This window comes from Podarcis raffonei, chromosome 2 (assembly GCF_027172205.1).
Source record: "Podarcis raffonei isolate rPodRaf1 chromosome 2, rPodRaf1.pri, whole genome shotgun sequence".
Lineage (NCBI taxonomy): Eukaryota > Metazoa > Chordata > Lepidosauria > Squamata > Lacertidae > Podarcis > Podarcis raffonei.
The window spans coordinates 117,253,038-117,276,781 of NC_070603.1; the positions used below are offsets into that span (position 1 = coordinate 117,253,038).

The 23,744-nt window shown below is 47.8% G+C and overlaps 1 protein-coding gene and 1 non-coding gene across 4 annotated transcripts in view; both read right to left on the reverse strand.

Annotated features, from left to right (window-relative positions):
* LOC128408975 (zinc finger protein Xfin-like) overlaps positions 1-23,744 on the reverse strand; it is a 51,841-nt gene that overhangs the window by 19,137 nt on the left and 8,960 nt on the right. For all 3 annotated transcript variants that reach the window (XM_053379074.1, XM_053379072.1, XM_053379073.1), the window contains 4 exons: positions 12,699-13,629; positions 10,512-10,611; positions 9,455-9,549; positions 6,606-6,696 (listed from right to left, as the gene is read on the reverse strand). In XM_053379074.1, coding sequence (XP_053235049.1) covers positions 6,606-6,696; positions 9,455-9,549; positions 10,512-10,611; positions 12,699-13,385 — 973 coding nt within the window. In that variant the 5' untranslated portion in view covers positions 13,386-13,629. The remainder of the gene's footprint in view (positions 1-6,605; positions 6,697-9,454; positions 9,550-10,511; positions 10,612-12,698; positions 13,630-23,744) is intronic.
* On the reverse strand, positions 11,411-11,542 carry LOC128409697 (small Cajal body-specific RNA 15). Its single transcript, XR_008329308.1, has one exon. It is a non-coding gene; the product is annotated as a small Cajal body-specific RNA 15 (non-coding RNA).

The following is a 23,744-nucleotide window of genomic DNA, read 5'->3' on the forward strand; positions in this document are numbered from 1 at the left end:
AGGGTTCCCCAAGAATTTGGAATATTGGCATTAATAATGGGATGCTCCTGAAACCGCGTATGATAAAGGGCTGCAACTAATCAGCTGCCGAAAGGACTGGATTTGAACCAAGAAGGTACGTGAATGATTTTTAACAAGTGTGAAAAACCCTACAGCAGCTGGAAAGGAAGGGGGGGAGGGGGGGACGACAAGCCAATGTTTGTTTAGTTCTTAAATGGCCTTTTCTCTTCTTGACCTCTCCTGCAAAATGAAAGAACCACGTGCTGGAATTATGATGTTATCCGATATAGAGGGAGAGAGGGGAGTCAATTATTTATGCTCTGTAAAGGGTTTTTACAATGCTTTTTTACACCTCCCCTCAAACAAACAAATTGATTCTCTGGTCTGCACCAGGAGTGGAAAAGAGAGCAATCCCCTGCTGGGATTAAGGCCAGCAGGAGTTTGTATATAAATTGTATAAAATTTAACAATTTGGATCAATTTGTTAAAATTTGGAAACTTAATAAAAATTAAATTTTAAAAAATACAGTCGAACCTTGGTTGCCGAACGCCTAGGAAATCGTACGTTTTGACTCCCAAATGACTGAAAACCAGAAGTGAGTGTTCCCGTTTCTGAACTATTTTCGGAAGCCGCACTTTGCTTTCCGAACGTTTTGTAAGTTGAATGGACTTTCGGAACGGATTCCGTTCAACTTCCAAGGTACAACTATACAGTGGTACCTCTGGATGCGAACGGGATCCGTTCCGGGGCCCCGTTTGCATCCTGAGTAGAACATAACACGTGACTGTGCATGTTGCATTTTGCCACTTCTGCACATGCACGTGATGTCATTTTGAGCGTCTGTGCATGCGGCGAAACCTGGAAGTAACACACTCCGTTACTTCCGGGTCGCCGCGGAGCGTAACCTGAAAGCGCTCAACCTGAAGCACATTTATCCCGAGGTATGACTGTACTGCGGATGGTCCTGGGCAGTGTTAGAAACTAGGATAGAAAAGTTATTCACCACATGGCTGCTGGAACTTGGGTTACAGGTACAAAAACAGAAAATCTATTTGCCATTTTGTCCTTTCCACAGGTGATTCGTGCTGCGGTGGGGGAAGTGACACTTCCCCCGACCCGCAGCAATCAAACTTGGGTGCTGGGTGAGGAAGCATTTCTCCTCCCACACCCTCAGAGCCAGCCCAGGAACTCGCGCTGCATCTTTCTGCTGCTGCGCTGCTGCATGAATCGGTTGGCTCACACAGCACCAAAAGAGGCGTTCATTTGGTGCAGCGTTGCCCTGTAGACCAGCTGACCATTGTGGCATCGCAGCCGAGCCAGCCAGATGGAGATGTAAGTTGCCAATCTGGCAACCAGACATCTTCACTTCCTCGCAAAAGGCTGGTTGGCTGTTGCAAAACATGCTGACACCCGGCTAATTTCAAATGGTGGTCCTGAAGCTCCTTTTCTGGCTGTACCTATACCTGTGCCTATATGTTTGTATACCTCACATGGACTTGGGGCTTGACTCGTCGTCAGTTCCCACTGGGGGCAGTGAAAATTTGTACCTAGATTGAATCATAGAATCATAGAGTTGGAAGAGACCACAAAGGCCATCGAGTCCAACCCCCTGCCAAGCAGGAAACACCATCAGAGCACTCCTGACATATGGTTGTCAAGCCTTTGCTTAAAGACCTCCAAAGAAGGAGACTCCACCACACTCCTTGGCAGCAATTTCCACTGTCGAACAGCTCTTCCTGTCAGGAAGTTCTTCCTAATGTTTAGGTGGAATCTTCTTTCTTGTAGTTTGGATCCATTGCTCCGTGTCCGCTTCTCTGGAGCAGCAGAAAACAACCTTTCTCCCTCCTCTATGTGACATCCTTTTATATATTTGAACATGGCTATCATATCACCCCTTAGCCTCCTCTTCTCCAGGCTAAACATGCCCAGCTCCCTTAGCCGTTCCTCATAAGGCATCGTTTCCAGGCCTTTGACCATTTTGGTTGCCCTCCTCTGGACACGTTCCAGTTTGTCAGTGTCCTTCTTGAACTGTGGTGCCCAGAACTGGACACAGTACTCCAGGTGAGGTCTGACCAGAGCAGAATACAGTGGCACTATTACTTCCCTTGATCTAGATGCTATACTCCTATTGATGCAGCCCAGAATTGCATTGGCTTTTTTAGCTGCCGCGTCACACTGTTGGCTCATGTCTAGTTTGTGGTCAACCAAGATTCCTAGATCCTTTTCACATGTAGTGCTCTCAAGCCAGGTGTCACCCATCTTGTATTTGTGCCTCTCATTTTTTTTGCCCAAGTGCAATACTTTACATTTCTCCCTGTTAAAATTCATCTTGTTTGTTTTGACCCAGTTCTCCAATCTGTCAAGGTCGTTTTGAAGTGTGATCCTGTCCTCTGGGGTGTTAGCCACCCCTCCCAGTTTGGTGTCATCTGCAAATTTGATCAGGATGCCCTTGAGTCCATCATCCAAGTCGTTGATAAAGATGTTGAATAAGACCGGGCCCAAGACAGAACCCTGTGGCACCCCACTAGTCACTCTTGGACCCTTCATTTTGCAGCAAACACTGACTTTTACAATTGCTGGCTCTGCATGCAGATGTCAGTACATCGAGGCGTTCCAGTATTCCGTTCGTTGAATAACATTTTTTATTGTGTTGTGCAAGAGTATTTGAATGCCAAGTTTTGTAGACATGTCATGGCGTATGCTTGCTTTTCTGGTGTCAATCACAAGTCTGTAAAGGCACAAGGCTCTGCATGCTGTATTGTAAGTCTACACTTTCTTCTAATAAAGCAGTATAATTGATGACTCTGCCACTTTCATCTCTTTGGGCTGAGGTGGAGTGCAAATTTCAGTCCTGAGGACAGAGCCCTAGTTAATTCATGAAGGCCTGAAGGTCTATAACCCTTAACCAGACCCTTAACCCACTCTGCAGATCACACCATACCCCAAAAGAGTAGAGCAGGGGTCCTCAAACTATGGCCCACGAGGTTCCTAAACCCGGCCTGCCGTTTTGCTCAGAGTGGTGCTTACTCCCAAGGAAGCCGGCTTGAGACCAGGTCCTTAAGTGCGCCTGTGGGACGAAGTAGCACCAGGGCCGCCTGCCGACCTGGGCTTCCTGGCTCCGCCTTTCTTGCTCGCTGAGGGGAGAAGAGACGGGTGGGACCTGGCAGGGAGACGAGGTCGACTGCCGGAGAAGCGGCCGCTTTCTCCCTGCTCCAGGTCTTTACCTCACAGAGACAAAGTGAGGGCTGCTGGCCTTAATAAGGCGGCGGCGGCAGCAGTATTCGTCAGGTGGAGAAGGGTTAATCACCACTGCTCTCTTCGCAGCGCTGCTGCTGAGGTTGCTGTTGCCATTGCTGCCGGCGCTACGCGCAGAGATACAGAGCAGGAACCTTGATCATGGCGGTGCTGAGACCCCCGAAGTCCAAAAATGTCTGCCTGAGGGGAGGCCTCGCAAGTTCCATGGGGGGGGGGGAGAAATAAAGGCAGGCCAGCAGGCGGGCATGGGAAAGAGAAGGAAAGGGAGGACATGGGCTGCAGGCAACAGAGTGGCTGAGCGCGAAGAGGGAAGGAAAAGGAAGGATGGGCTGAGGGAGAGAGCAGCATTCTCACCCCTCTGCTCCGTCCTCCTCCGCTGCTGCTGCTGCTGAAGCTGCTGCTGCTGCTTCACTCCTGGCTGACTCCGGGGCAGTGGTGATGCTGCTGCTGCTGCTGCCACCGCCGCCTTAGAAGCAGAAGAGCCACTTGGACCCGAGCAGCAGGGCCGGGAACCGGGTAAATGCAGGCAGGCGTCACAGAGGGAGGGAGGGGGAGGGAGAAGCAGGCAGGGGTGGGGACTGAGGGGAAGAGAGGCCGGCGGCCGGAGGGGGTTTCATCTGGGGGGGCATGCCTGGGTAGTATGGAGCCTGGTGCTGAGAGTTTTCAGCACCCTTTTTGGGAGGTGGCCGGGGCCGTGGGGTGGACAGACAGGAGACCCCCCTTTCAGAGCGGGGGCAGGGCTGGTCCTTTCACTCTTCCACGCAGGATGGTGGGATTGTTCCAAGAAGAGCAGCCCCTCCGTGCCCCCGCCCCCAATTAGTGAACCTGTACAAGAACCATGTCCTGATTTATGTATGATAAGCGTAGCCTGGTATCCATGCCTTGAGCCAGATCTGTTGTGCGTTTACTCTGCTGAGTAACGTGTGCTCAGGCACAGCAGCATGAGTCGCAGGCGCATGTCGGAGGAGGATGACTGATGAGTCTCTGCAGTGGTGGGAGTTCCGGGTTAGCGCCATCGGCTAATGGCGGATTCCCTCCAAGCTCCGGAGGGAATCAGCTCCACAGGATTAGGGTCTTACCGCTGCGGCGACGCGGGGACCCTTAAAAATCACAGGCAGTGAAGCCTGTGAACCTGGTGACTCGGCGGGCACCATTTGCGCCCCCCGACCTGCGAAGGAGCCTTTTTAAAGGCTTCTGAACGGGGGACGGAGTGAGCGGCGCGGTGCTGAGAGTCGACTGCTTCTCCTGCGGAGTGAAGCCGCGCTGCCATGGCCGGAGAGCGCTGACTTCTTCTTGTGATTTGGACTTTAAAATAACAACCCGTGAGTATTACGGAAATTGGATTTCTAAGGAAATTTTTCTTTTGTGAATTAGACACGATCGGGGAAGGCGTAAACAGGAAGTCCGTCTCCCCGTCCTGTAAACAATCTAAAGCAAGGACCTGCTAACTAAGGTCGAGAGAATTCTTTCTTTTATTATTGGGTAAAAGACATTAATTTCACGATTTGGCACTAGAAGAAATTTTACTGGAGGATAAGAGCTAATTTTGGGAGCTGAGGTGCCACCCCCCCGGACCCGGGAGTGATCCACGAGAGAGCCTGTTGAAAAGACATCAAAGAGTTTGACAGCTGTCAAATTAGCTGTCAAGACGGAAAAAGAGAACTCTGTTTCTGATGCTTCTGCTGGCTATATTTGTTACAATTTGACTATACTTTGTTGAAAATAAGGAAGAACTGATACAAACTAATTTGACTTTTGGATTTGAACTGGAAGGAACACTAAGTAACCAAAATCCCTCTAGAGGGGATTTTGGGGCATTACAAGAATGGCTGAAGGAGGGAAAATTCAGGCTGAATTGGACAGAGTGTTTCTTCTCTTGGGAAAGCTACAAGGCCAAATTGATGTTTTGGCTACAAATGTTGCAACTCTGGACTTAACAGTAAACAAATCCATTGAATTTGATAAGGACTTGACTCAGGAAGCCCATGCAGCTGGACAAGAAGAGAAACTTGAGAGTTTTGAGAGTGTGAAGAAAGAGATATATGTTGTTTCTGAGGAAAAGGAAGGAGGAGATGTAATGTTGCAGATGACAAAGGAGAGCCAGAGGCCTGACATGATGGTTACAAAGGAAAATAAGAACTTGATGGTGAAAATTTGGTTTGAATTGGAGACTGAAGAATGGAGAGATCTCCTTATGTGGAGATCGGAAGACCCAAGGATTACAAATCTGATTAAGGTGGAAGTTGGAGCTTTGGGGACATTTGGACTTGAAAGGAGTAAGAAACAAGATTCAGGCTCCACTTTTAAGTATGGAGGTCTGGCTGGAAGAAACATGGACCCTATTGGACTAGTGCTTCTCCGAGATTTGGTGTTTAATACCAAGGACTATCAAAAAAACCGGCAGAGAGGAACTGAGAGAGAATTAAGAGCCTCGGACGTGAGATCTCCAGGCTGATAGTAGATTGATTGATGGACGTCTGTTGGGGATTGAAACCGGGAAAGGGGGGGTTGGAGTTTGGGAATCCAAAAGGGTGTATAATTATAATCTGTTTTGTTTTTACTTTTGCTATCTGTTTGAGAATCGAGGAAATCGTGGAAGGGAATTTAGGCCGACTTTAGAAAAAGGTTTTAAGAATAAGCACTGATGTATTATTATTGATGTTTATAAGGCAAAATTGGTTTTCTAAAATGAACTAAATATAAAAAGGTTAAAAATTAGGGATAAGAACTTGTTGAACCAACAATTTGAATTGGAATACAAGAGGGGGAGCTGTGGGGAAGTCAGGGAAATATGTTATTGAAAATAAGGATTGTGAATTCTATGTGTTTTTAAACTTCTTTTTTTTATTTTTTAATGTATTACAATGGAAAATTTTAATAAATATTTTTTTTTAAAAAAAGATGAGTCTCTGCAGTGGCAAGGCTGAGAAATGAGACGCTCCAGCTGGCTTTCCATCCCACGGTTCCAACACCTTATTCCTAACACACATGCCGCCCCCCGCCCCCCTGTTATCTTTCCTGCGAGAAAACACCTTAAACTTCCTGGTGGTGTTTCGCCTCTTTCTCGTGCCCCGACCGCCGGCCCGGAAGTGCCTGGTTGGCCCGAGCAGAAGGGCGGAGAGGTGGGCAAGAGATCATTCTTCATTTAAAATCAATTATTCTTCATTTTAAATATTGCATTCTTTTTCCTGTTTTTTTTTTTTTTTTTTTGGACTACAAAAAAAATTGTGGTGTGCATAGGAATTCGTTCAAATTTTTTCCAAACTATAGTCCGGCCCCCAACAGTGTATAAGGGACAGTGAACGAGCTCAATTTAAAAAGTTTGAGGACCCCTGAAGTAGAGACTCACCAGAAACACTGGCGTTACTGCCGTTCTCCTGCATTGCTGCTAAGTGCAGAGGATTCTGGAGAGGTAGCACATTCTTCACATCCTCAGGCTCCTGAAACAGGAAAGCAAACTTTTCTCAGATCTCCCACAGGCATCAGGCCCGGTCTCAAGAAGTACATATTTATTAGTTGGCGATGGGCCATCAGTTGCACACAAAACACGAAAGCATGGAAACCATGAAAAAACTTCTCTTCCAAACTCCCGCAATGCTAACAGAAAACACCAATTATCAAAGGGAAGTGTACTGCCACATATACTTGGAGTTTGGCTTTTTACCAGACAGTAGAATGAACAGGACAGCTGCAGTGTTAGAAAATGTTGGTTCCTTTCCCACTAGATCTACAAAGTTTGTTTGTTTTAAAATGCCTGAGAAAATAAAAAGCATCTTAATCTGGCGCCTTAAAAAACAGTAACAATGCAAGTGCCAGAAAAACTTTCCTGGAAGTAGAGTCTGTATCTCAGAAGTCACGAAGTAAAAAAGCCCCCAGCCTCAAATTAAGACCGCAGCTCTGCCTTTAGCCAATGAAACCAGTGGTTTTCTCGGGGGGGGGGGCGTTAGAATTCCTGCTCCATGCTTGCAGTCATAGGATTACTGTCTTTCACATGATGGTATTTGTTTTTACTCCACAGAGTGGGAAGTGACGAAAACAGGATGTTTGTGTTACTGTGTTCCGTGAAGTGGGACTATTGTCCTTTGTTCTTTTTGTTTTTGCTGTCTGATGCTAGAGAGAGAGGGAGCTGTGCTGCAGTGCTGTGTGTGTTTATATGTAAATAAAAGTAGATTAGCCAAAATGCTGAGTTGCTGAGGTCTGTTACGCAAGATTCGCAAACTCTGGGGATCCCTAAGTGTGCCAGTGTTGGTTGGCATTGGTCGCTGTGATGTTCAGGCTGAAGCTCCCGAAAGACCAGGAGGGAGGGAACATGCCAGTAGGGCATGTGTCTCTGCCAGGGTCCTACTCAAGTGTAGGCTGAACTCCTGACAATGGTTATGGGCCCAGGGATCAGGGCCACAGACCCAGTCCCAGCAGAGTAAGAACGGGGACTGTTTATGTCCCAGTTGGGGTCTCCTGGAACCAGCAGCATGAAGCAAGCCTCTTCGGAGACAGACAGTGAGTAAAAAAAGCCTGTGCCTTAAAACAAAAGTAATGTAGGCAGGTTTGAATGTTTTGTGCAGCTGCCAAAGCAGCTCGCGCACAAAGAAGGCTTGATTTATAGCCGCCTGATAAGGACAGTAAAGGTTGTTTCGGCTTGGACTAAGCTGCGAAATGGACCTTTTGGAGGGGTAGAATCCCAAGTCCCTGAGTTACATGCCTGATGCGGCAGGTCTTTGCCGAGAATGTAGCCCTGATTTATGTGCTACGAAGGGAGGAAATACCCCGATGCTTATGAAGCAGATTTGCGCAGCGGCAAGCTTTGCCAAAACAATAGCTGGATGTGAAGCATCAGTTATGGAGGAGCGAGAAATTTCCCTGGTGCTGCATTGAAGTAGCAGGCATGAACTTTGAGAAGAGAGAATCTTCTGATGCATTCCCTGTGTGTTTGGGAATGTGGAGGAGCGGTGGATTTGTTCCCGAAGCTGCAGTTTGATGCTGTATCTGATGCCAACAGCCGGAGTGTGTGCTTGGCAGGAATTTCATCTGCGACACACTTGGACATTCCAAGATGGCGACGGACTATTGAAGATGCCGGCTGGACTTTGCTGTCTCCGACGCCCACATGATGTGAGAGGCGATGTTTCCTGAGGCCAAAAGCTCCAGTTGTGTTTGGAAGCGTTTTGGAAGAAAATTGCATTGTTTCCTGTTCGGGGGGAGGACTCTCCAGAACGGGAGGAGGACAAGGGGAACTGACTGTGACGTCATCCCAACCATCACTGCAACCAGCAGGTGGCGCTGCTGTGGTCGAAGCTGTGGAAAGTTTGTCCTGTGAGAAGTTTGGGCGAGATTCCAAAAGCCCGGACAGTTTGCAGCATTTGCAACATGAAGCAACGCCAGAGATGCAGAGCTTCAGCGCAGAGATGGTGACTAGCTGTAGCAGAGCAGAGGTGCAAGAATCTTTTGTGCTAGATTCTGAGGTGGAGGCACACCTTTGTGGAAGATGGAACTGGTTCACCACGTGTACACCACAGAAGGATTTGATCCACCAGTCGAGTGGAGATTCCTTGAAGGTGCATAGCACCTGGACCGTGGAAATGAAAAGCTGTAATGTTGTGATGTCTAACGTGTTTGTCATTCCAGGTCGAGAAGTCCAGCTGATGCAGCGTGGCTGTTCTATTTCAGGCTGTTTCACCACCGCACTCACCTGATCTGGGATTGCAGGCTCTACCTTGCAAAATGGGAGCCTTAGCAATTGTCAGCTGGCAGCGGAAACAAATTAGGACTGCTTCAGGAAAATGCATGTGGTGAAAAGGAGGACTGCTAGGCCCTGGTGGGCCACCCCCTTGCCCGCTTGCAATTGGCCGAGTGGAGAGCCAGCCAATCAGGGTTAAATAATAATACAGATGTGCCTCAGCTCCCGAATGATCAAAACTAGGGAGTGTTCCGTTTTTTTGAATGATTTTCAGAAGCTGAACGTCCGGCACGGCTTCCTATTAGCTGCAGGACGCTCCTGCAGCCAATCAGAAGCCATGCTTTGGTTTTTGAATGGTTCCAGGAGTTGAACGGACTCCCAGAATGCATTCTGTTTGAGAACAAAGGTACGACTGTAATAAAATGGATTTTTTTGAGGGGGGAAAAGGTTCCAGAACTCTGCTCCTGAGAGTTCCTGCCAAAAAAAGAGGCCTTGAATGAAACCATTATCAAACTTTCACATACCTCAGTTGGCCTAACACCAGTCATTCCCTGTCCGTCAGGAGTTAATACAGGAGGTACTACCATAGCAGAGTTCCTCATGGGTGCCATTTCATTGGCTGCAAAACACAGGAGCGGGGGAAGACGTCAATAACAAAGAAGAATTAAGAACAGCTTGGCTGAATCAAATCCAAGGCCCATCCGGACCAGTCTCCTGTCTCTCACAGTGGCCAACCAAGTGCCTCAATGGGAATCACCCAAACGAAACATGATCAATACAGCCCTCTCCCACAGGATGTGAGTGCTGCACTTCTGATTCCCAGCAACTAACTGGTATAATAATGGAAAGAAGAACAATGGTTTTCCCAGTATTCTCACTGCCCTCACCCATTTCACAACAAAAACAAGGCATTAATACTGTTAGACCAACTCATATTTTCTTCTTGCCATCTGGGTAGTGTGGACAAATTTCTATACAAATCTTGGCCTTCAGGTGGAATGGTTTCCTCTATCCCTTCATTCACCTATCTTTTTCAGGTGTGGTGCCCCTCACACATAGGGAGGAGAACAGGGATGAGACCTTTTGGCCCCCTCCCCATCATGTCCCCGTGCCCCCCACACACACTGGGAGCTGAACATCTGCAGTGGGGAGCCTGTGGGGTGAAGGTTTCCTTCTGTAGACATTCAGACTGCAACGTGTGGAAGAAGGCGAGAAACAGGCAATGAAAATGTAACTCGAGTGGTGCAGCCCACAGGGTTGTGTTCTTTTCTATTACCATTTCTCAGCAATATTTTCTGTTTTCATTGCAAGTAAAACTTTACAGCCGTAACATACAAACCCCCCACACCCAGGGTGCATGCAGCAGAGAGAAAGACAACAGGAGAGGTCAATAAAGTATCACAGTTCCTACTACTGCAAGTGTGGAGAGATGAGTATTAAAATAAATAAAGCTGAAGCACAATGCAGTTGCTATACTTTGAAGGATTACCATTTATTCCAAACTGAAACATATTGGGGTGGATTATTTAGAACATTCTATACCATACTGCCAGAAAAGGAAGAGCATCTCCAACTCCTTACCCACTGCAGACATGACATTCGGGCTGACCCCCGCGTAGAGCTGTCTTTGAGCGGCATCTGGCAGAGCCACCTCTGCCTCCCGGGAGTTTGTGGCTGGCACCTGATCAAAGCAACAAAGATGAATCATTGGAAGCCTACAGATAAACGGCACCACTGTGGTCCCCTCTCGCTTCCATTTTCCCCCGGTCAAAACTGAAAACGTTTTAATTTATGTGGCTGCCTTGTCTACTCCTTGTCGCTCATCCTCACAAGTAGACCCACTGAAATCAACGGGGAAGGTGACTACTGCAGTCAGTGGGTCTACTTCAAGAATGACTTGAGTCTGGATTCAACCTGAAGTCAGTTAACCTGGACTGTACGTTTTAAATCTGCAAATTATTAACCAGTGCACCAAAGACTAATAAACACCCAATTTTAATTAGTGGGGCTCTTTTACCACCACCAGGCTATTTCAGCTTACTGTTATTACTGCAAAAAGGAATTAACAGGAAATATTAAACACCGTCTTGACTCTTTCCAAAAGAACGGTAGCTTTTGTTTACTAAACACTGACTACAGCAAGACAAGTCTGGGGCATCACTGGTGCATAGATGACAGGATATACTTAGGAAGCTGGTAAGAGAAATTATTGTTTTTTTCTTAACGATGATCTGTTTGTAAACAGCTTTGAGGCTGCCCTTTTTCTTTAAAACTGAGCAGCATATAAATTTCATTAACTAAATAATAAATAAGAACAGGTTCTCCCTCTTGCAAGGGAGAAAAGGGAGCACGCCCCCACTAGAGGATCCTCACCGTCATCAAGTTCCTGTCAGTATCAATATTCAAATGTAGCACTGTATCCCACTGAGCCCCTTCTTAAGCCTTTCAGCTGCCACCTCCCTCCACCTCCATTATTTTTTTAATGTTGGCCAACAGCAGTAAGATCTGGATAAGTCTCATAGGCAAGACCTTGTTCTTCTGCCACTTAATTTAGGAGGATAGTATCAGTAGAGCCAACTGACTTCACTGGTTCTACTTTCTTAGTCCTCCAGACAAGTATTGCCACAGGGATGGCGAAACCTGCGAGTGTCTCCAAATGTTGCTGGACTACAAACTCCCATAATCCCCAGGCCATTTCCATGCTGGATGATGGGAGTTGGAGTCCAACATCTGGTGGCTTACTGGTTCTCCATTAGGGCTGAGCAATAGGTGGTTTTCAACACTGTGATATATCAGCAGCTAAATATTGTGAGGTACTGATATATCACGATGTCTGAAACTGCCTAGTCCTACCCTATAGCGCTCCTGCTTGAGGGAGCTAGAGCAGTACAGGGGCTTGAAAAACTATGGGGCAGGTAGCCACCTGCCCACCCCATAGCTTATCAAGCCCGGGTGTGTGTGTTAAACTGTTCTGCTGAGGTGTGGGCAGCTGCGCATGTGCCCCTTAGCAGAGCAGTTTAAACAAGATGCCCCATGCCTTCGGCTCGCATGAGCCAGAGGCAGGGGGCTTGATCAGCTGTGAAGCAGGCTTCCTTAAACCACCTGTCTCTCAGCTGATCAAGGCCATTTTGAGCTGGCAGTGCATTGTGGTTCCCTAGGGTGAGGTGCGCTGTGCTGGTGGCGGCTGAGGAGTCGCAATGTATTGCCAGCTGAAAAAGCCTGAAACAAGTATCACAGTCTGAACGTCATGGGAACCTGCGGCCCTCCCGATGCTGCACTCCTATCACCCCTGGCTATCGGCCATATTGGCTACTGCCGCTCCCCCAAAAACAGTGCTATCTACTTCCCACTGCCGTGTAAGGAAGGTGCAAGGAGAGTGAGGGAGAGGAAAGCCAAAGACCAGTGATCTGGAAGAAGCCATTTCCCTCCAAGTTGCTTAATACAAGACAAATCAAAATCAAACCAAATATTTCTTTATGCAAGCTCTGATTACAGGTTTAAAAATTTGTCTGAAACATATATGTAAGTACCGGAGCACCAAGCCTGCTTCAGGTGGCCTGTCTCCTCACTCCCACACAACCATCTACCACAAATAGCCATATTGGGAGGCTTCTAATGTTGTCTGTAAGTCACCTTGAAAAAAATCTGCAAATTGACAGGCAGGGGGTTAACAAGTGGTAAATGTGTAGTAGCACAGCACAGGCCATGTTCTTCTGGACACTCCCCACCCGCTGGGCACTCAATGAATATTAAATACTCATCTCTCACCTGCCTGACCCATGCCCTGGCAGAGCGGCGCCCCATCAGGAAATCCTCTGCCAGAGCCACCATCTCAATACAGTCTTCCGGCCCACACTCCTTCACCCAGCTCTGGACTTCAGGTGGCAACATGGCCAGGAGCTGCTCCTGAATTATCATCTCCAGGATCTGATCCTTCGTGTACTTGTCCGGCTTCAACCATTGCCGACAGAGTTCTTTCAGCTGGTTGTAAATTCTTCGCGGCCCTTCCAGCTCCTGGTAGCGGCACTGTCGGAAGTGCTGGCGCTTAGACTCCCTGCGGATGGCGTCTGCTCGAAGGAGGGCAATCTTCACCTTCAGGAAGTCAGTCCTGTCCCTGGGATCCAGCTGGCAGAAGAACTGTTCCATGCCGCCTCTCAGCGCCGGCAGGAGGCGGCCCACCCACTCTTCTCGCGGCCACCGGCAGGCTTCGGCAACTTGCTCAAAGGCGGAGAGGAATGTCCTGGCATCGTCCCATGGCACCTGCTCCGTGGGCAACGAATTTGCCCTTCCCGCATGAGGCGGCTGCAGTGCATTCAGGAATTCTTGCCACTGAGCTTCCTGTTGCTGGGGCAGCCCAGTTTCAGGCGGCTGAGAAGCAGGCCTTTGGGGCCCTTTAAAATACATAACCTGTACAATTTGGGGGACTTTGCCCGAGCCGTCTGAAGCTTTCTCCATATCTGCTCTTCACTTTTAGGAAACCCAAATCTCACAGCTATGTGCCTGCTGACAGCTTGAGAAATTGTCCTGGTCTTGGGCTGCCTGCCCCACCTGGCAAACGATATTAAAAGGTTGGTCCTGCCAATATTTCAATAGCAACTTCCAGGGTACTCAACAATTGGTCTGTTCTTCAAAACCATCATCTAAAGAAGAGGCCAGAGGGGATGGGGGAGTGTTTCTGGAAGTTAAGTGGAATTCCTCCCTGCGTGAAAGAAAAAGGCATTTTAATTTTTATTATTTATTTCAGCAGCACATGTTATGGTGTTGTCTGGATGTTGTTGAAGTACATCTCCCTGCTCCCTGCTAAGGAACATGAAAAAAGGATTAATTCTCCCCAAGTTGGCAGAAATAGTTTCCCCCTCCCATAGTACAGCTGCAGGAATCTGGTTTTGTTTTATGTAGATGACATTGTGTTTTTATACACAAGCCGATCAGAATGCTGAATCTGAAAAAGTAAACAAAGACAAAAGCAATGAAAGCTTTTGTCTGAATTAAAAGGCAAGATCCAATTGTTAGACACACTGAACGTGGCATATTGTAAATGGTTAAAACTCCTATGGTAACTGATTTTCAGAAAAACGTTGAAAGCACTGATATAAGCAGTGCAGTAGGAATATTTAGAAGAAAGTTTGCCCTACTGAAAAAGACTGGTGTGCAGTCAAAAAAATAATCAGATACACAAATAGCACAGTCGACCACAATTTAAAAGTCTAAGCACAAGGATCTGGTGAGCTGGAAGTATTCACTGATGCAGATTGGGGGTCTGATCTTAGTGACAAAAAGTCCACATCAGGCATAGTGATCATGTGTAATCAATCAGATTGGTTTAGCAAGAAGCAGAATCTGGTAGAAATCTGTAGCACTCAAGTGCATAAGTCTGCCCCTGCGTGTCATGAGGTAACTTGGTTTAAAAACCTGTTACCTGACAGAGGCATGCAAATGCAAAATGCTATGAAAGTGTACAATTAGGCATGTATTAGCTTTGCAGAGATGCACAAGAGAACAAAACATATTGACATTAAGTTTAAACATGTATATGATTTAGCAAGGCAAAATTGAACTGGTGTACTGTGCTACTGAATAAATGTTTGCTGACATATGGACAAAACCGCTAAAAATAGAACTTTGTACAAAGCTTTCACAGAAATTAGGACTGTGCTGGAATAAGGTTAAATTTAACATATAACAGTATTTAGCAAACTTATAGATTGCATCTTGTCTTATATGTGCAATATGGATGACTTCCTGTAATGTGTATGGAGGCGATAATCAGTAAATAGTTTTAAACCTTCTGTCTCTGTTTGGCTGAGAAGTTTTATTGCCTTTTAAACAGGCACAGAACAATTCGTCACACCAGGAAAAAGCTTCCCTTGCACAATTCCTCTTTGTTTGCTCTTGGCTTTCCCTGGCAATTGTAGGAAGACAAGAGCAGCCATTTTGTTTTCTCTTTTTCACTGGCTCTGCTTTGATGCTTTTTTGCACATTTCTTTTTCGTCCAGTGGCTGAAACCTTCACACCTGCTGAAAGTTTGCGCCCTCAGCAGCTTTGAAAGCAGATTCAATAACTCACTTTATTTATCCAAAACACATTTATAAGCCATTTAGTATTTCTTTTATCAAAAAGAATCCTAAAACCCAAGTACAAAAAAGCCAGAATCATAATAACAGCATTCTAGAAACAAATAAATGCAAGAAGAGAAAAATACAGTAATACAGTACAGGGGACCCTCAGGTTACGTTACCTTCGGGTAACGTAATCCTCGGGTTGCGAATGCGGCAAACACGGAAGTGTATATTTCTGGGTTTTGCCACGCGTGTGCAGAAGCGCCCAATCGTGCCTCGCGTGCGCACAGAAGAGCACCTCTGGTTACGAAGCTTTCGGGATGCGGCCAGGCCTCCAGAACGGATCCCGTTCGTAACCGGACGTACAGTGGTACCTCGCAAGACGAATGCCTCGCAAGACGGAAAACTCGCAAGAAGAAAGAGTTTTCCGTTTTTCGAGGTGCTTCGCCAGACGAATTTCCCTATGGGCTTGCTTCGCAAGACGAAAGCCAATAGGGAAATCTCCGGGGACAATCTCCGGGGACAGCGGGGAAGCGCAGCGCGTCTTCCCCGCTGTCCCCGGACCTCTTTTGAAGGCTGGCGGTGGGGAGAAGAGCCCTTCTCCCCACCGCCAGCCCCGCAAGTTCCAGGGACAGCGGGGAAGCACAGCGCGTCTTCCCCGCTGTCCCTGGACCTCTTTTGAAGGCTGGTGGTGGGGAGAAGAGCCCTTCTCCCCACCGCCAGCCCCGCAAGCTCCGGGGATAGCGGGGAAGCGCAGCGCGCCTTCCCCTCTGTCCCCGGACCTCTTCTGAAGGCTGGTGGCGGGGAGAAAAGCCCTTCTCCCCACCGCCAGCCCTGCAAGCTCTGGGGATAGTGGGGAAGCGCAGCGCGCCTTCCCCTCTGTCCCTGGACCTGGTCTGAAGGCAGTCTCCATAGGAACGCATTAATTGATTTTCAATGCATGCCTATGGGAAACCGTGCTTCGTAAGACAAAAAACTCGCAAGAAGAAAAAACTCGCGGAACGAATTAATTTTGTCTTGCGAGGTACCACTGTACTACTGTAATCTGAAGCAACTGATAGTTGCTGTTTCACATACAGCAGAGGTAAGGGCATTCTACATTGCCAGGGAAAAGGCAAAGAAATGGGTCACTGATTAAAAAAACAGCCTCAGTGCTGTGAGATGGGGAGAATCTGAGGGAGGCTTGTTTGCCGCTGCAGGGACTCCATGTTTGATGATGTATTGCTTTGGAGTTTAGCCGGTTCTTCAAAAATATTGCACCTCAGCCACAAGGTTTCCTTCTGCACTAACAATGAAGGGTGCTATCCCCCTCACCAAGCCACAATACCTTTTGTAGTACACCTCCGCTAATTTACCTCTATCCTATTAAAAGCTTTACCCAAAACACTATTCCTGTTGGGCCAGCTGTTGTTAATGGCCAAGAATGAAAGAGGATCATGGAGAACCAGAGCTGAGGAAAGCGAGTCAGTTAGAAAAACAGGCCTCAATGCCACCATTTCCATTTTGAGATGGAGATTATTGCAACTTTAAGATCTCCAACAACTATTTATTTCCAAGCCTGTTAATACACCATAGCCTGAAAAGGTTTGAAATCCAAATGCTCCTAGGTAACAAATTTTAAGTGACACGTATGAACGGGAAACATTTGGAAATCTGTTTATTCTACATTTTCCTGTCAGTTATCAGCAAAAAACAAAACACTTGGAAACAGTCCTAGTTCCTTTCTTTAAAAACAAGCCCACAACCCCCCTTTTAATTAAAAAAATGAAGTGGTGTTTGTGAATTGTGTGAGGTAAATCTATTTCACAGTCAAAGTCTGGGAAAGGGAGGCCTGTTCTGTGGAACAGGATTCCTGTCAAGATGAGACACGCACCCACTATCTGTACTTTCCAGAAAAAATCTGTCAGGGAAATCCGAAGTGTTTCCTCATAGAACACATCCCTCTTGGTTTAAGGTTTGTAGTTGTTTAGAGCACAAGTGGGCACAAAAGCAGGAAAGTAAAGAAAAAAGAAAAAATGTAATGGGGGAATGTAGCGGGATTAAAAAAATAAAAAAAGTAAATCAGAGGAATCATTCCCAACAATGTCACTGCAGGCTTCTTGTGACTGTCTTATCAGTATTGCCAGGCAGAACTGGCACATAGATAAGGAGCTCAAGTTACAACATTCCATATGAGATAGCACAGAGTATGGAGTAGTGTGGAAAACTGAAGACTTTGCAAAGAGTTGCAGGAAAGCAGCTTTGAAAGCAGCTGATCTCAGGACTTGTGGACTCTGTCATGGCAAGGACTTTGAAGCAAGGAACCTGCTCTGGGCTCAGAGAGAGAATATGACTTATAACATCTATAAATAGTGTGTTGGTCTTGGCCTAATAAAAACAACTCTGCTAAACAGCTGTTTCCTGTGGAGAGTTTAACCACTGAGCTTTTGTGGCGCACACACCCAACATATTAGAATAGCTGGACATGAAAAGGAGCTAATTTCCCAATGAGCGAGGAAATCACCGGTGCAAGGTCAAATGAGCCAGTTTCTGTGGTGATGTCACAGAACTCAAGCTACATTTGTGTGATTAATGTGTGTTGGTTGTGCTTTTGGAGTCTTGGAATTAGAGCAATGGGGAAACTCTCTATGTAGATGTGTCTGAATTAGACTGAAAGCTGGCACTTATTCTTTTTACATTGCACAACTTTCTCCAGAGTTGTTTGCTGTACAGTCATACCTCAAGTTGAATGCGCTTTGGGTTGAAGGCGTTTGAGTTGCGCTCCGCGGCAACCCGGAAGTAATGGAGCGCGTTACTTCCGGGTTCCGCCGCTCATGCATGCGCAGACACTCAAAATGACGTCACGCGCCTGCGTGGTAGCGGCCAAATGCGACCCGCGCACCATCGCGTCTTGCGTTTCATTCGGGATGCCAACGGGGCTCCGGAACGGATCCCGCTCACATCCCGAGGTTCCACTGTATCTGTTACTTCATCAGCTGTAAAAGCATATTGACATTACTGACCCTGCTTTCTGTGTGGTTTTCTGCTGCATGCAAGAGCAAGACCATGATCCACACTACTGCGCTCTCGCTCTCTCTGTGTGTGTGATACCAGATTCCCAACAGGTTAGTAGGCCCAGAGGTTAGTAGGTCAAAAGAGGATTGGAATGCTCTTCAAAAACTGAGTTATTTACAAGGATCTCTATAAAGTGGTACCTCAGGTTAAGTACTTAATTCATTCCGGAGGTCTGTTCTTAACCTGAAACTGTTCTTAACCTGAAACACCACTTTAGCTAATGGGGTCTCCTGCTGCCGCCGCGCCGCTCCTGGCAGTGAGGCGGGGGGCAGCAGTGGGATGCTGACAGCTGTCTCACCTGCTGGATGTGAGTGTGTTGTAGTTAGTGGGCTTGCACGTTCCTAGTCTGCCTCCCTTTCCCCCTAACTGGATAACCACGCCCAGTGGGGTCACCACCCAGGTGTCGTAAAAGACAATTGAACTTTGGAACATGGAAGATAGGAATTTGGTTGGATAACACAGATAATGAGCATCCCGAATGCAGAATTGCCATAATTGCAAGAGAGCTGCAATGTTGTAACATCAATATTGCAGTGCTTCAAGAAACTCAAAGAGTAGGTATGGGACAACTGAAGTAAGAAAAAGGAAGCTACACATTCTTCTGGAAAGGTCTACCTGAACAAGAACATTGAATACATGGAGTAGGTTTTGCTATCAAAAACTATCTTGTGAAGCTGTCGTCAGAAGTCCCTACCAACATTAATGAGCAACTTTTAACCCTTCGAATAAAACTTGCTGAAAACCAACAGGCTACTATTCTAAGAGCTTATGCACCAACACTGGATGCCGATAAAGACATTACAGGGAAAAAATTACTCTCAGCTGGGGAGCTTAACAATATCCGAGGTGACCCTTCCTAACTTCCAAAATGCTTTTTGACCTTCTAAGGCAGAGGTCGTCAAACTAAGGCCCACGAGCCAGATATGGCCCATCGGGCTCATTAATTCAGCTTGCGAACCTTGCAGACCCTGCCGCCCGCTCAATCAGTCCCCGCGCTAAACAGGCACGGCGCAGAGGCCTTGCCACAGTGAGACTGACTTCCGCGACGCAGCACGGCACAGCTTCTGATTGGCTGCAGGAAGCTCTTGCAGCCAGTCAAAATCTGCGGATGCCTCTGGGCGGGCAGCGCCGCTGGCACAGCTTCTGACTGGCTGCAGGAAACACCTGCAGCCAATCAGAAGCCACGGATGCCTCTGGGCGCCGGTCCTTCCTTCCTGCTGAGGCGGCCGAGCGGGAGGAAGTGGTGGCAGCGCGGAGGCTACTCAGGCCAGCAGCATCTGGGTGCCACCCCTTCCTTCCCGCTGAGGCGGCCGAGCAGGAAGGAAGCAGCAGCGGCGCGGAGGCTGCTTCCGCCACCCAGACCAGTGGCATCTGGGTACCACCCCTTCCTTCCCGCTAAGGTGGCCAAGCAGGAAGGAAGCGGCCAAGCGGGAAGGAAGCCGCTGCATCGTGGAGGCTGCCTCCACCACCCAGGCCAGCGGCATGGGCTCTGTGCCCCACTAAGGCAGAGAATGCTAATGCTGCCAAAGACGAGGCAGCGTCAGCGGCGTGAGTGGCATAGGTGGGGAGGCTTTCGGGAGGGGGGATGCTTTCGGGAGGGGGTGGGTCCGGCCCCCCACAAGGTCTGAGGGACAGTGGACCGGCCCCCTCCTGAAAAGGTTTGCTGACCCCTGTTCTAGGGGGACAGTGGACATGATTTTCACTGCTCGACAGCAGAAACCCAGCACCGCTCGAGCTCTGCAAGTGCAGCTTTCTCCCAACTGAAGTACAGAGTGTCTGAGAACCAGGACATTCACAGGGAAACCAAAATGCCTTTTACAAAGCTATTGTACAGCGGTACCTCGGTTTTTGAACAGCTTAGTTCACAAACTACCTAGAACCCTAACACTTCAAACCCGAAAATGAATGTTCTGGTTTGGAATCCAAACGTACTCCGTTTGGGGGGGGGGTGCACTTCGGTTTTGATTGCCACACTTCCCTTGCCTGCTCGCTTGCCGCCCGACCTGGCCTTCCATTACTCAGCGCTGGCTACGTCTGCCACTGGAGACACCCGGAAGCAGAGAAGGGAGTCGTGGATGCTGCAGCTCAGCACGGCCTTTCTTCGCCCAGCGCCAGCCGTAGCAGTGGAATCTGTCAGTGGAGAAAGGGGTCGTGGATGCTGCAGCCACGGTGGCAGCAGAGGGACCCAGCGCCGCGGAGCGGCAGCGACATCCCTTGTTTGCACAGCACGGCCTTCCCTCGCTCAATGCCAGCTGCAGCAGAAAATCTGGAAGCTGAGAAGGGGGCCACCATGGCTTCAGCATCCACAATCCCTTTCTCCGCTGCTGTGGCCAGCGCTGAGTGAGGGAAGGCCGTGCCAAGCTGCCACACCCTGGTGCTGGGTCCCTCTGCCGCCACAGTGACTGCAGCATCCACAACCCCCTTCTCCGCTGACAGATTCTGCTGCCGCGGCCGGAGCTTAAGGAAGAAAGGCTGTACCAAGCTGCCATTCCCTGGCACTGGGTCCCTCTGCCGCACCGTGGCTGCAGCATCTACGACCCCCATCTCCACTTCTAGGTGTCGTCAGTGGCCGGCGCTGAGCGAGGAAAGGCCTTGCCACTGCAGCAACCACCCCCTCCTCTGGTACCTGGTGTTGCCCGCAGCCGCCACTCCGGGCCCCAAAGCAACGCCAAGCGACTCGGCCCCAGAAGTGAATGCCGCGGTATCCCCTCACAGGGTGTGGGACGGCCAGCCCTGAAGAAGGGGCTCGGGGGGGGGAGGGATCCAGAAAGGCTGGTCTGGGGGGCAGGGAGAGAAGCCAACTGGCTCCTCAGAGAACTTGTGTCTCCCTTTCCTCCCCCCCATTTGAACTCCCCTTCACACACCCCGCTCCCTTATCCCTCCAATGGCAATGGGGAAATCACTCCCCGTTTTTTATACTGGGTAGCAGATTGAAGTCTGGTCTACTGCTTTCATTTTATGGATCAATGGTCTCGTTAGATAGCAAAATTCATGTTAAATTGCTATTTTAGGGGTTGTTTTTAATTGTCTGTAATGGATTAATCCATTTTGCATTACTTTATATGGGAAAGTGCGCCTTGGTTTTGGAACACTTTGGTTTTGGAACAGACTTCCGGAACAGATTAAGTTTGAGAACCAGGGTACCACTGTACTACAACGGAACCTCAGTTCCCAAACGGCTCCATTGTTGTAAATTTCGGTTCCCAAACAACAAAAAACAGAAATGCTTCCATTTTCAAATGTTTTTTGAACCTGAACACGTGACGTGGCTTTCACTGAGTGCAAGAAGCTCTTGCAACAAATGGGAAGCCGCACCTCAGTTTTCAAACTTTTCCGAAGCCGAACGGGCTTCCGGAATGGATTTTGTTTAAGAACCGAGGTACCACTGAACCAACCGTACGGTGTGCTTGTGAAACATGGACCAGTTATAAACACTATCTCCAACTCCTGAAAAGATTCCATCAGTGGTGTCGCCGAAAAATTTTACACATCATTTTGGAAGACAAGCAAAGTAATGCCAGTGTACAGTCATACCTCGGGTTGAAGTAGCTTCAGGTTGCACTCCCAGGCGACCCAGCAGTAACGGAGTGTGTTACTTCCAGGTTGCAGTGCTCGCGCATGCACTTGAAATGACGTCACGCGCATGCGGAAGCGGTGAATCGCAACCCGCAGACACAGGTTGCGTTCACTTCAGGATGCGAATGGGGCTCCGGAACGGATACCGTTCGCATCCAGAAGAAGAAGCACTGTATTGGAAGAAGCAAAGATCACCAGTGTCGAAGCAATGATTCTTCCACATCAGCTTTGTTGGACTGGTCATGTTGTGTGGATGCCTGATTATCGTCTTCCAAAACTACTCTATTCCCAACTCAAAAATGGAAAGCAAAATGCTGGTGGCAAAAACAAGAGGTTAAAGACTATTTCAAGGCCAATCTTTAAAAATGTAGTATAAAGACCAACAACTTGGAAACACTGGCCTGCGAGCGCTTCAATTGTAGAACAGCCTTTTAGCAAAGGTGACAGTTACTCGATTTCAGGACAAAAGGGAGAAACATGCTAAGAGAAAGGCACACTAAGCAAACCCTCACCATGACCAACTCCAGCCCGGAAGGGGGGCCGCTAGGGGCGCTTTGGAAGATGGCCGACAATACCTTCTTTCCAGCTCAGACGAGCTAATTAAGAGGCTAATAATGGGAGTAAATTAGCCTCCCGAATTTTTCCAGGGGATGGGAAAATGCTGCCTCGTCCGCGGTTGCCAATAAATCACCCCCGAGTTCGAAAGAAGGAGGGGGGCACTGGACGGAAAGCCCTCGAGTAAGTTTTTGGATCTCCTGGACGCTACTTCTAATGGCGATCCTAGTTGCATTGCTCAAGATAAATAATTGGAGAAGAGTAAATGCACATGTTTCCAGCGAAGGAAAGGCTGTACTGATTGCTAATTAAATTGACCACTGAGAAGCTGAGTGACGGGTTGGACTGAACAGAAGACTAAATCAAAGAATCACAGCTATGTCGGTATGTTGAAACGGATCGGAAAGGGGGGGTTCTCTTTTTCAATATTATTTACCCAACAACCCCCCCCCCTAGAAGAACCGCCACATGATTGATAGCAAGTGAGATGGGAAAATAAATTGTGTGGAAACAAAATTATTAACCAAAGGCTTTGTTTTCCAGAAGATCTGGAAAGGAAACGAAAGGCTTTTGGTGTAACGCAGTTCTAATTGGTAACCGCCATTATGAGACAGACTTGGTTGCAAGATTTACAGTCAAAGGGGGAGAGGTGCTATGGTTTTGTTATCATATCTGAATTCCATGGCTGAATTGGCTACAACTCCCCTGGAAAGGCTGATTTATGGAGCAACTGGTCTGGGAAAGTTAATGAGCAGACGCTTAGACTGTAATTTATGGGAACTGTTGAAATAGTGCCTGCCGTTTGAATAGGACTTTTGGATCAGCGTGAAAACCCACACAGGACTATAATAATATTTGCTTCAACTCGCTTGTGGAGATAACTCAGAGGTTACTAAAAAGAAATGATAACAAGAAGATTGGATGACGGGATTTGTAAAGGATAACAATAAAGAGATGGAAAGATGGGACTTGTGAACATCAAAGCAGCAGAAATATGAGATGATTGAACCCTTTCTGAACTCGAAGCATGGGTACCCCCAACAAAAATTTAAAATTTGGTTAAATATTTGGAGTTTATTATGTATTGGTATAATTTGGAATTGATGTGATATGATTGGTTTGTTAATTGGAAATTTAATAAAAATTAATTTTTTTAAAAAAGACCAACTCCAGCCCGGAAACTCATGTCCCCACTGTGGAAGGACGTGTGGATCCAGAACTGGCCTCCACAGTCACTTACGGACCGTGTTCATGGAAGACAATCTTACTCGGCTATGCTGGGGGTGCTGCCAAGGAGCTGTGACTCAGAGCCAAAATCAGCACTGCAAATGGAGAGCAGCTCATTCTGCAGCTCCAATTTCTTAAGCAGCTCTTGCAGCTTCCATACTTTGGTGTTGGTGGTGCCGCAGCTCCCAACAACACTGTTACCCTTGGAGCTACAGCAGAATAAGCATAAATCACCTGATGGGTGAGGTAATCATTGGTGCTAGGTCAAACGAGCCAGTTGCGGTGTTAACAGCACAGAACTCAAGCTCTATCTGTGTGATTAATGTGTGTCAGTTCTGGAGTC